This window comes from Pan paniscus, chromosome 4 (genome assembly GCF_029289425.2).
Source record: "Pan paniscus chromosome 4, NHGRI_mPanPan1-v2.0_pri, whole genome shotgun sequence".
NCBI lineage: Eukaryota > Metazoa > Chordata > Mammalia > Primates > Hominidae > Pan > Pan paniscus.
The window spans coordinates 108,228,566-108,241,946 of NC_073253.2; the positions used below are offsets into that span (position 1 = coordinate 108,228,566).

General features: G+C 39.8%; 1 protein-coding gene across 2 annotated transcripts in view; it reads left to right on the plus strand.

Moving 5' to 3' along the window:
* Positions 1-618: 618 nt before the first annotated feature.
* DCP2 (decapping mRNA 2) overlaps positions 619-13,381 on the plus strand; it is a 44,100-nt gene continuing 31,337 nt past the window's right edge. The window contains exons 1-2 of one of the 2 annotated variants that reach the window (XM_003826731.4): positions 619-913; positions 9,737-9,888. In XM_003826731.4, coding sequence (XP_003826779.1) covers positions 861-913; positions 9,737-9,888 — 205 coding nt within the window. In that variant the 5' untranslated portion in view covers positions 619-860. The remainder of the gene's footprint in view (positions 914-9,736; positions 9,889-13,381) is intronic. The other variant, XM_034960340.4, reaches the window with a different exon arrangement.

Here is a 13,381-nt window from a genome sequence, read left to right on the forward strand (position 1 = left end):
GACGAGGAATGAATAAGGACGAGCAGGTGGGGATTGCTTTGTGCAGAGGGTGGAATACAGATCAGAGTTCAGCTTAAATCAGTATTTTCTAAGATTTTGCTAGATGCCAGATACTGAGATAAAGTCCTTGTCTTCATATTTGGAACCAGGTGCCTAAGGAAGCACAGAGGAGAGCCACCTCCAAAATGGATACCCTCTCCAAGGGTTTGTAGTGAAAGAGGCACAGCTCTTGGCCTGGAGTTGGTGGGGGCTGCGGTAAGTGCAAGATACTTGGTGACAGGAATCGCGAGCGTACTCTTGTGTTGTACGGATTCTCAGGGTCGGCCCTGCAGAGGAAAGAGCTCAGTCACCGCGAGGTCCTGCACAACATGCCAAAGTCCCGGATATGTGTCTCGGGGTCTACACCTAAGCCCCGACCCCTCTAAACTTCCCAGAAGCGCGCAGGAGGCATGGTGCGCATGCGTGTAGCCACCCCAAAGGCGGCGGGAAGTTGGTTTTCTGAGTAGCAACTGAGCAGCTTGAAGACGGATTGGAAGTAGCAGACCAATAAACAAACGTCTCATTGGCTTAGAGTGCTTAGAGTCCCAATTCTTCAGCTTCCCATTGGGCCTTTCAAGCGAGCAGGGGCGTGACTCCGGGGGCTCCGCCCCGAGCCTTGGCCCAGTCTTGGGGTCCAAGGCTGAGGGAGCGGGACGGAAGTGAGCGGGTCCCGCCCCTTCCTCTTCTCGTCTCCGTTGGAGTCGTCTCTGCCGCGGCTTCCTCGGCTGCCAGCTCTCCGGCGAGCCGGAGTCCTAGTGCCGTACTGTCAGTCCCCGGCCGCGCGGAGCCGGGATGCACTGTTCCTGCTGTGGGTCCTCATCATGGAGACCAAACGGGTGGAGATTCCCGGCAGCGTCCTGGACGATCTCTGCAGGTACCGCGCTACCCGACCCCCTTTCGCCCCCGTCGGGTTTTCTCAGTTTCGCCGACCCCCAGAGGCCTGTGGGTCTTCTTCCCCGCCCACGTCCATGTCCTCGCTTTCCGCTCCCGCCGCTGCTCGCTTTCCATCGTCCACCCTGCTCTCCGACGACACCGCCCCTCTTTCCGCCGCAGCCTCCCTGTTTCTCAAGGCCCTCCGTCCTTCCCCGCAGAACACCCGGAATTTCCTCATTTTTTAAGTTACTCAACTATTTTGCTTTCCCGCAGGCGTAGCCGCTTCGCCGGAGCCTGGGTCTTAGCGTTTTGCCGCCGCCGCCGCCTCCCTCTCCCATTGTTTTTTCTGCCTCTGTGACTTTTCCACGCCGTGCACCCCCTCCTCCCTGTGTCTCATTCCCCGATTCTGAAGGAAGACCCCCAGGGTAGTAATTTAAGGCTTAGGATCCCAGGTACGCGGACCTGCGCAAGGAGCAAATTTTCGGACTTATTCTGACGCCTGCGTGTTATTTGTCCGTGGCGTTCTCTGTAAATTCCTGTAAGGAATTACTTTTTTTTCTCATCCCTGGACTTGTCTTTGGGGGAGAGAGGGAAAAAGTGTAGCGCTGCTTTTCTTTTTATCCTTAATTATCCTATTTTAAAGGAAATTCTCAACCGCGGGGTTTTAACTCAGGATGTATACTTCACATGAGAAATTTTCTGCATTCTTCCCCCTTGTCAACTCTGATTTCAGATAGCCAAACACGTGTAGGATACTTAAAAATACTTATTTTCCGAAGGTAAAATTTGGGGTGCAGTGATACCCGGAGTTGTCGCCAAGTGTGTGTGGATTGTGATTACAAGTGATAACACCTTTTCGTTCACAGTTACTGTGTTTATGTTTTAAAAGGCAGGCTTTTAGTAGTTGTATTTCCTTCATGCAGTTTTTTTAAATGGAAAGTAAAGAACTGGTGTTTGTGGAGTTTTTGGTTTTTTGTTTTTTTGTTTTTTTTTTTGAGACGGAGCCTCTTTCTTTTGCCCAGGCTGGTGTGCAGTGGTGCGGTCTTGGCTCACTGCAACCTCTGCCTTCCGGATTCAAACGAGTCTCTGCCTCAGCCTCCCTAGCAGCTGGGATTACAGGCACCCGCCACCACACCCGGCTAATTTTTGTATTTTTGGTAGAGACGGGATTTCACCATCTTGGCCGTGCTGGTCTCGAACTTCTGACCTCGTGATCCACCCGCCTCGGCCTCCCAAAGTGCTGGGATTACAGGCGTGAGCCACCGCGCCCGGCCTGGAGTTTCTGCTGTGCACCAGGCACTACCTTTACATGTATTGTTTTATTTAATCCTCAGTCAGCCGTGTTTGGTAGGTGCAGTTAGTATATTTCCATTTTCATCTGCGCAAACAGATTCAGGAACTTTGTAATTTACATAAGGTCACATTCATCCTAATTCACAAAATCAAGATTTCACACCTATTCCTTTTTCTTTCCAGTGCCTGTGCTTTTTCTCTCATACCAAGGAGAAGTAATAAGCCTAACGTTTTAAACCTCACGAAAGTACATACAGAAAAGTAAATAGCCTAATTTTGCAACTAATACAAATGGCGTTGTACTTCTTTGGTGATGGTAGATTTATAATTTTTGAAGTATGGTAGATTCAAATGAACCACTGAAAAGGCACTTAGTTTCTTGTCCCAAATAAAAAAAAAAAAAAGGAAAAAGAAACTGAATTTGATATGTGTATGTGGGTAAATGACTAGACGCACATCAACCAATAGTGGGATTATGAGATTGTGATCTTTATTTTTTGTTTCCAATATTTTTTATGCATTTTATAGTTAGAAAAAAATTGAAGATAAGTATTTAGAAAGGTGATCAGTAACTAGCTGTGTGTTAATAGGGTTAAGAGTTGATTTAGAAAAAGATGTGGTAATCTTAAACATTTTACAGACATCAGAGCTAGTCTTCCTTCTAGTATTGGGGTTAATTTGCATATTATCTAGGATTACATCATTTAAATAAGTGATGTCAGCTGTTAACGATTTTATGTATGGAACCTATTCACAAAATAATTACGTTGTATTTTGTAAACAATGTTAAGCACCTGTCAAGTGTTAAAGATAGTTGGTTTTCCAGTGAGTGTATTTAAGCTGTTAAACAAATATTTTTGAGTGGAGTAACATTTTTTTCCTTTCAAGAAATTTCTTTTTGCAGTTACTGTTTTTGGCTGTATAAATAAGGATATGATATATTTAAAAATTAGGGCTGGCTGTAATAATGAAACCAAATAAACATTTCTCAAAACTTCAGATTTTAAAATAAATGCCATTTTCAAGTTAATATTTATAGCTTTGATTAATTGAAAGATTTTTAATGTTACTGATTCAAGCTTTTCATTGTAGACTAAAACTTTTTTTTTACACTTAGAATTTGGTAAACTTCTGTAAAAATAAAGCTTAATTTGAGGTTAATTTTTCTGAACTTCTTTGCTCTCTTTTATGTACGTCTTGATTTATGAATTCAATCTAGGTGCTTGTTTTTACTCCCTTCATTTTTTGCCCCAAGTCTGTTGCTTATTATTAGTGTATATAGGAAGTTTTCTTTTGTGTTACTTTGTTTTTTGATAAATTACATGTTTCTGTTAAATCTTGCCTTTTGATGTGGAGAGCAGCAGACTTAAATTTTCAAAATGTGACTTTGTAACCTTTAGACTGCTCATAACCTAAGGCTGATGCTTTAGTATGTAACATTCTATTTATTGGAATATTGTGCAGCCATTCTAAGTTCCTCAGGCAATTAGCACACAGTAAACTGAGGGAAAATATTTGTGTGTTGAAAAGATGTACACAGTATACTGAGTGAAATACTTATTTAGTCCCTTGGTGCCTTTTGTGAAAACAAATTTTTAAGTGTGTGTGTGGGTGGGGAAGGGGTATATGTATTCGTATGCCGAAAGAATATGCGCCAAACTAATAACACTGGTTACTTTCTGAGTGGAGTAGAATTAGAGGAGAGGAAGGGAAGAGTTTGGTCTTAAAATATTCTAGTGAACAAAAAATGCTTTATAATTTAAAATGTATGTGTAAAGGTGAATCTGCAGCATTTTATGGTGATACTTGTTTTTGATGAACCATGATTTTTGATATTAAAACTCAAATACAGAGTTTTTCAATACTGTTTAAACTAGCTTATTAAAGAATTGAAAAGCAAGGTTTTAAAGTAGAAACTGAAAAGTTGGTTGATTCAAATCTTAGAATTTTTTTAAAGCCCTTTTTAAGAGTTGGGTATAGTAAGGCCACACTAGTGTTAAAAGGAGAAAGGTATTTTCTGGCAACTAGTGTTGCTGCTATTTTGGTGATAGCATAGGTTAATTAAATAATTTGTGCTCATCTTCAGCTAGCCATGTTAGTGTTGAATTCAACCGGAACATTTTTCTACTAATTGCAATCCTTGTGCTAATGTCCTGTTTGTAGGAACACTGAGAAAATAACATTTCGTGTGATGCAGTTTTTTCCGTAACAAATTGTAATGGAAAGCATTTTATTTCAGCTATTACTATATACGCATACATACACATATGTACACGTACTTTTGAACCTTTAAAACAGATCAAAAGCATTCACAGAATGAACGCATTAACTGTTTAATTTTCGTACATCAGCTCTTATAAACTTGTCAACTTTTTACTATTAAAAATATGTAATCATGTACATGGTTTTGAAAATTAGAGTACAGACATATTTATAAATGACAGGCAACAGTCTTAGTTTCTTACCCTACCCTTTTCTATTCCTGTTGAGGCATTGACTTTTACTTGTTTTGTTTTGAGTTCTTCTGGTGGATACCTCATATTTTAAAATATACTTGTGCCAGTTTTTTGTTTTATCAACTTTCTATATTGAATTGAGGATTTGGTTCAATTTCGTAGATACTAGAGTTCAGTTTACCACACCCACTATTGCCCCCATCCTACTTCCAGTATGTCTCTATCAGTATTTTAAATTGTTCCATTGTTTACCTTTGTGACTTTATTTTTTTTTTAGAGACAGGGTCTTGCACCATTGCCCAGGCATGATCATAGCTCACTGCAACTTCCAACTCCTGGACTCAAGCTATCCACTTGGCTCAGCCTCCTGAGTAGCTAGGACTATAGGCATGTACTACCATGCCCAGGTATTAAATACATTTTTTTTTGGTAGAGATGGGATCTTTGCCCAGCCTGGTCTCAAATGTACTTGTAGCCTCAAGCAATCCTGCTGCCTCAACCTCCCAAAGTGTTGAGATTACAGGTGTGAACTACCATGCTGGCCCCTTTGTGACTTTAATATACTTAAAATTATATTTGTTTTACGAACTTACAGTATTTCTTGAGTCTCTGATATGGTGAGATGATTAGTGCCTCATTTTTTCTTGCCCATTCCCTCAGCTTCTATGCAGATTAACTTGAAAAAAATTAGGATTGATAATATTTATATTCTATTTTGTAAATTTACGTCTGTTATATTTTGTGCTATTTGTTGATTGTAAAAGCTGAACAATAATGATACAGTGTAAATAGATATGTAGTTTTTACAGTAGAGGCAAGTCTTCAGTGGCTAGTTTCTTTTCCATCGGGGCATAGTCAGGAGCCCTTTGTAAGTGTCTTGCAGAATATCTGAATGAATTCTCCGTTCTTATATCCTACAAATTGGTCAAAATGATGGTACCATTTAGTTTTTTCTTTGGGGAAAGAAATATATGCTTTTGTTACTATTGCTTGATTCCTTCTAGCCTTTTTGTTTATTTGTTTTTGAGACAGAGTCTTGCTCGTTTGCCCAGGCTGGAGGCAATGATGTGGTCTCAGCTCACTGCAACCCGTGTCTCCTGGGTTCAAGCGATTCTCCTGCCTCATCCTCCCGAGTAGCTGGGATTACAGGCACCCTCCACCACACCATTTTTTATATTTTTAGTGGAGACGGGGTTTCACCATGTGTTAGCCAGGCTGGTCTTGAACTCCTGACCTCAGGTGATCTGCCTGCCTTGGCCTCCCAAAGTGCTGGGATTACAGGCGGGAGCCACCATGCCAGGCCCCTTCTGGCTATTCTTGAAATCCATTTTTTTGAGCGGAGGGGACAGTTGGCTTTCTGTTCTAACTTTGGTGTTTTTGCTTCACATTTGCACTATGATTCTGTTGTACATGTACTCCTCTCTAATATGTCCAAAGTTTCTAGCTGCTTTTTTCAACCCTTCTCATCCGCTTCCTTATTTTATCCTCAATCATACTTTCGACAGAATCCTTTTTTCCCTTTAGACTGCGCTCTTGGGGACCTCCATCCTCCTAATCCAGTCTGGACTCGTTCCTCCTCAGACTTGCCTAGCAACTAGAATACTAGAATTCACTTTCACAACTCTCTGAGATGGTACTTAATCTTTCTTGAATATCATGTTTTATCCTTTCTTGGTTTTCATTCTTGTTTTGCTTGTGTGCATTTTAAGTTAATTTCTTTGAGGGGGTTCATTAGGAAGTAAACTGAGTCCTTTAATGTCTAAAATACCTGTTTCTGTTTTCACACTTAGTTCCCACATGGTCTAGCGTCCATATTTTGAGTACCAGTGTCTAGGTGATATCCTTAATACTGCCTTCCACTGCTTCTGTTGGTTATAGTAATAATAGTTTTTTTCCCCCCGAGGGCTCTTACTTAGTTACTGTACATTTAAAGAAAAATACAGTTGCTCTGAAAAAGGAATACTCTTTTAAATTTCTTTTAGGATAATAATTCCATCTTTCAACCCTCACTCCTGTTTTCTTCTGGTTCCTCAATTATGTTTTCTTCAGCATCAGTTAAAAAACTTTCTTGTCATGCTTCACATTTTCCTTAGATGGTAGGTGATTTTTGGATGCCTTTTTATATTAATAATGAGACATTTGGGAGGTTTATTCATTAATACGCTTCTCCTTTATGTGAGTAGATAGGAAGCTGGCTCTTACACTTGAGGGTTTTTCATTTTTTAAAATACAGATAAAGCAGACTTTAAAGGATAAAGGTGGTGGTTGTCAGTGTTGATTAATCAAGTTGGGCTCAAGGATTTCACAGGTCTTAAATGCCATCACACAGACTGCCATGTCAAGGGCATTCTGAATGCCAATTACAGATTGAAGTTCCTTCAGAAACCAAGATGTTATCAAAAACTGATGAAGTCTGGGTTTCTCTTCAAGTAAGACAAACACATTTCTTACATAGAGAAAATAGATTACTTGGTTCTGAAAGTTAAAACACTACGCTGAATAATTCCCCTCCCCTTCCCCACAAGTCCCTAAGGCAATATTACGGTTGCCTCTGACAGTTAAAATTTCAGCATTTCAACAGAGCGGGCTGAGGAGAACTGGGAAAAATGAAAAGCAAAATTAATGTAATTGATATGGGGGGTATTTTTTAAAAAAAATAGAGACGGGGTCTCACATTGTTGACCAGGCTGAATTTGAACTCCTTGGCTTTAGTAGCTGGAATTTCAGGCATGTACTACCATGCCTGGCAAGGCAGTATAGAAACATAAAGACTCACAGTAGGATTGACTTACGAGACCTTTCAGCACTGAAGGATATGAGTTTCCAAGTACGTATAGTCTATGGAATGACAGTGTAGTGGATCAAAAATAGACACTGCAAAATTTCACAACACTGGGGATGGAAGGAAGATATTAGAAGCATCCAGACTGGGGAAAAAAAAAGATCATATACAAAACATTAAGAATCTGAATGGCTTTTGTCCTTGGCACAAATTAGAAGTAAAAAGAAAAAAATCTGAATGGCTTCAATCTTCTCAATATCAAAATTGCAAGTTGGAATGAGAGAACACTTTTGAAAATTCTGAAAGAAAATCATTTCCAACTTAGAATTCTTTACCCAAATTATCAAGCATGAGGATAAAGACATTTTAGATGTGTAGTATCTTAAAATATAGTATTTACCTCCCCTTTGCATCCTTCCTTCACAGGATATGTGAGGATTACTTCATGAAAACAAGGAAGTGAATTAAGGAGGGTGAAAACAAAAAGACAAGACACATGACCTCTGTGGGATAAAGGCACAGGGAACTATAGGATGCTTGTGAAAGGGCAGTGTAGAGTTGACAGATGTGTACCAGGTGTAGAGGACAGCTGATCCAGACTAGAACAGATCAGAAGACTAGAAGTCTTAAAGATGAAACTGGTGAATCTGAATTGTGGGGAAAAAAAATCCAAAATGAAACTGATGGATCTGAATTGTGAAAAGAAAATTCACAATGGAGATGATTATGTCAGAATATCCAAAAAGGAGCCAGGAGGGCATAAGGAGTTGGATCCTAGTCACATACACATCTAGATGGAGTTTCACCTGCTGAACTGGGCCAAAGTGTAAAACTAGCTGCATTTGACTTGAGTTGTATATACTGGGCCTATCAACCGCCTGGAGAGATAACCATACCCAACTATATTGATCATTGACTAGAGACATCCTGAGCTGACAACCAGCCATCATTTATCATGGACTGTGCTAAAACCTTCCAGATACGTAAATTTACAGTAGCCCTTAAAAGCTCTGCCTAACCTTGCCTGAATGCAACATGATTTAGCTGCTTGCTAGACTTGTGTCTCCCAAATTGCAATCTCTAAAAACCTGATTAAAATGCCTTTTGCTACTCCAGTGTTGCAGTGTTGTTTTTATTTCTTAATTAAAAAAAAAATATATATATATATATATATATATATATATATATATTTGAGACAGTGTCTCGTCCCCCATGCTGGAGTGTAGTGACATGATCATAGCCCACTGCAGCCTTGAACACCTTGGCTGAAGTGATCCTCCTGCCTTAGCCTCCCAAGTAGCTAGGACTACAGATGCATGCCACCATATCTGGCTAATTTTTAAATTCCTTTGTTGAGAAGGTCCTCTTGTAATTGGAGAAGAGTATTCTTATGCTTATTTGAAACTTGGAAACAGCCAAGAATTATTTACTATGATAGTGATTAAACAAGTGATCAAACTGGGTGGTACTATTTTTAATTTTTAAAAATGACTCTAAAAACCAGTGGACTTGAATCTGTCTCTAATGGTTACTGGGAAAAAGGATTACCAAAAATGCTTAACATTGGAAAAAATAAGTGATAGCTGCTTAATGACTGCTCTGAATTACAACATTCACTTAGATTGATGAATTTTAACTTGTATGTTTCATAATAAAGGGGTTCATTATCCTAATTACATATGTGTACATGCAATATTAGTGTATATTAATATAAATGTATATTTATATGTAAAAGAAATATGTCTTTCCTTTCCCCAATGTACATGGAAAAGACAATTTAGGGTTTTGAAAAGTGAGTATATTTGAAAGTTTGAACTGAGGCTGTGCAGGTGAGGCTCTTTGGGAAGTCTAGTATATTAATCAGCAACAGAATATTGGTTTCCAATATTTCTTGGTAATATTTTGTATGTGAAGATTATGTAATAGCAAACATTTTAAAATTGTATGAATATATTTACCTGTATTCTTGGAAATGTTGCCAGACATGGGAGGAAGTGGAGGTTTTCTTGCTCACTTTTGTTGTTAGTGAGCTCTTAAGCTGATCTCTGTACTTGTGAACAGAGGGTACACAGGCTCAGAACAAACTGTATTAAAAGTGAGATACATGTGGTGTCTCCTCTCTAAGACTCATCTTCCCTATAGTATTTCTCTCAAATATTAATTGCTTCCTTGAACAGTACTGCTCTTGGTCCCTTTTCTCAGTTGGTGGGTCAGGTATGAAGCACTTAAATAGCTTAAGATAAATCGTTATAGTTTGTAAATGTAATTTTTGTATGTGTTTTGTTTTTGACAGCCGATTTATTTTGCATATTCCCAGCGAGGAAAGAGACAATGCAATCCGAGTGTGTTTTCAGATTGAACTTGCCCATTGGTTTTACTTGGATTTCTACATGCAGAACACACCAGGATTACCTCAGTGTGGGATAAGAGACTTTGCTAAAGCTGATATCCTTTTTATTACTATAATGACTGACTTTCTTGTTAGCAATATATTTTAGCACAAATTTCTTTTTGCTTGTCTTTTCAGATTTTAAAACTCTTAGAGAAAAACATACTTGATTGCTAAAATTTGTCAAACATAAGTAGTAGACAATTTAGTAATAATCATATTAATAATCATAATCATTAATACTCATAATAATCATACAGAGGACGCCCTAAAATGTACACTGATTAAATTTTATTTTTTCCCCATGCATAGCTAGCCTGTTTGTACAACTTTACTCTTGCTGCTGCATGTAACCAGATGATCTTTTAATCAGATTACTGCCTTTCTGATTTATTTAGAATTTTTTTTCTTTTTTTTTTTAAGAGACAGGATCTTATTCTGTCGCTCAGGCTGAAGTGCAGTAATCCTAGCTTACTGTATTCTCGAGCTCCTGCTTAAGCAATCCTCCTCCCTAGCCTCTCGAGTGGCTGTGACTACAGGCATGCGCTACCATTCCTGCTAATTTTTTTTTTATGTTTTCTAAAAATGGGGGTCTCTCTTTGTTGCCGAGGCTGATCTTGAACTCCTGGCCTCAAGTGATCCTCCTACCTTGGCCTCCTAAAGTGCTGGGATTAGAGGTGTGAGCCGCTGTGCCCAGTGACATTTATTAAATAATTATTGAATGTTTACTATGTTTGAAGAAGTGTTTTCAGTTGTGTGGCAAATACAAAGAAGCCCTTGGTGGGTGCAGTGGCTCACACCTATAATCCCAGTACTTTTGAGAGGCCGAGACTGGTGGATTGCCAGAACTCAGGAGTTTGAGACCGGCCTGGGCATCATGGCGAAACCTCATCTCTACCAAAAGTACAAAAACAGTTACCTGGGCATGGTGGCACTCACCTATGGTCCCATCTACTCGGGAGGCTGAGGCAGGAGGGTCTCTTGAGCCTGGGAGGTACAGGTTACAGTGAGTTGAGATGGCACCACTGCACTCCAGCCTGGGCGGCAGAGTGAGATTCCGTCTCAAAGAGAAAAAAGTCATCTTTGCCTTCAGAGAAGCTTCTTTCCCCATGTACATATCAGGCAGAAACTTGTCGTGATTTATTAGTTATAAAAGATTCACATGAATATTTAACATTATAAAAGAAGCTATGTCATAAGGCAAATAATTGAGTAATTGCTAATGGTCCTGATAGTACATGTTTCTAGAATTTGGAAAAAAAAGTGGAAATATTTTAGGGAAAGCTATATTTTTGAGGGAATATAGGATTTTCTCAGTAGAAGTGGGGAATGTGTTTTAGGTAAAGAAAAATTGGAGATTTGAAAAAGGATATCTCAATAAATAAATTAGTTTGAATTGAACAGCGTCCTCTCATGGGGCCATAATAGCAGATATAGTTGGAAAGTCATATGAGGTGATGATGGCATCGTATGGGTTCTTAAATCTTGAGCCAAAGCACTTTGATTTTTATTCCCCCCGCCCGCCCAACAAACCGAGACAGCCTCACTTTGTTGACCAGGCTGGAGTGTGGTGGTGTGATCTTGGCTCACTGCAGCCTCCACCTGCAGGGAGGGTTCAAGTGATTTTCATGCCTCAGCCTCCTAAGTAGCTGGGACTACAGGTGCAAGCCACCACACCTAGCTGCCTTTTTTTTTTTTTTGTATTTTTAGTAGAGATGGGGTTTTGCCATGCTGGCCAGGCTGGTCTCAAACTCCTGCCCTCAAGTGATCCACCTGCCTTGGCCTCCCAAAGTGCTGGGATTACAGGTGTGAGCAACTGTGCCCAAACTGATTTTATTCCATAGGTCTTTTTTTTTCCTCTCCTTTTTTGAGATAAGGTCTTGCCTTGTTGCCCAGTCTGGCTTGAATTTCTGGGCTTAAGCAGTCTTCCCGCATTTTTCCCAAGTAGCTGGGATTATAGGTGCTACCACACCTGGCCAGGTTATTGTTTTTGACCATGACGTGTATGTTTAATGGATTTGTACCCGCAAGTTCGTGTACTAGAACTAGAGTTGGAGTAGGGATAGGTGAGCTGAAATACCCTCATTCTCAGCTGCCTATCACTTTCCTTTAGCCTCATGAAGTATGGAATCCTTTGGGCTCTGTAGAAAATGGATGAAACAGTGATTGTTCTGTAACAGTTAACTGTTAACCATAGCACATTTTTGAGCAACGGTAAAGAATATTACTCTGATCATTTGAAAATGGTATCCAAGGCCGGGTGCGGTGGCTCATGCCTGTAATCCCAGCACTTTGGGAGGCCGAGGGGGGCGGATCACTAAGTCAGGAGATCGAGACCATCCTGGCCAACACAGTAAAACCCCGTCTCTACTAAAAAAAAAAAAAAAAAAAATACAAAAAATTAGCCGGGCGTGGTGGCGGGCGCTTGTAGTCCCAGCTACTCTGGAGGCTGAGGCAGGAGAATGGTGTGAACCCGGGAGGCAGAGCTTGCAGTGAGCCGAGTTCACGCCACTGCACTCCAGCCTGGGTGACACAGCGAGACTGTGTCTTAATAAAAAAAAAAAAAAAAAAAAGGTATCCAAGATTTATTGGTTGGTCTGTTACATCACTTGACGTTCAGGGCAATAAATCCCTGAGCCATGGTAGTGGGACTACAAAGAAAACACTGATGGGAGACAGATTTCAAAGGAAGAAATGATCAAACCGTTTGATTAAATGTGTAGAAGTTAATGAGAAATCAGAGAGAAATAGAAATATATTGAGCACTATCTTTGTTAAAGGCCTTGGTGATAGGTTCTCTGGAGAAATCTTAGTAGCCTGGTTTTCAGGAGTTACAATCTAGTTAAGGAAACATAACTAAGATAACCAAGTCCTCTTTTGCTTTGGTCATTTTGTATGGACTTACAGTCCTACTAGGGCAACTTTACATACTTTAGGGTTTCGGATAACATTTTGTGTGTGTTTGCACATGAGTTTTACACTTTGCCTGCTATTACAAAACACCAACAACCTTTGTTTTAGGTATGTTTCATTTAGTTAACTAAGAACAGCTACATGGAGAAGGAATGTTTAATGTGGTACACTTCATTAAGTAACTTCATGGTTACTCTGTGCCAGGCCTTAAGAAGTGAAGAGAGTAGACTCAGTATCTTCAAGAAGATGAGAAAAGACAGGAAAGGAAATGATTACAGTGCAGTGTGGTAGGATGTGATACAGAAGCACAGTGTTCAGTGGGAACAGAAGAGGGATACCCACTTACGATTTGGAGGCTGTGAGTTTGATTCCCATCTTGGCCACTCGAAAATCTTGGGTAGGTTATTTAATTCGTCTTAGATGAGGATCCCAGTTTCTTCCTGACAAAGTTATTAATAGTGCCTAATTCAAAGGGTAAGTTTAAGAAGCACATATATTTGTACATGTAAGTCGTTTACTTGGCACAGTGATCAATAAATGTTAATAAGTAATAAATGTTAACTATTATTCCAAAAAAAAAAGATTTGGGAGCTAAATAGAAGCCTTCTCTGAGATAGTGATTTATGTGAGGAAAAT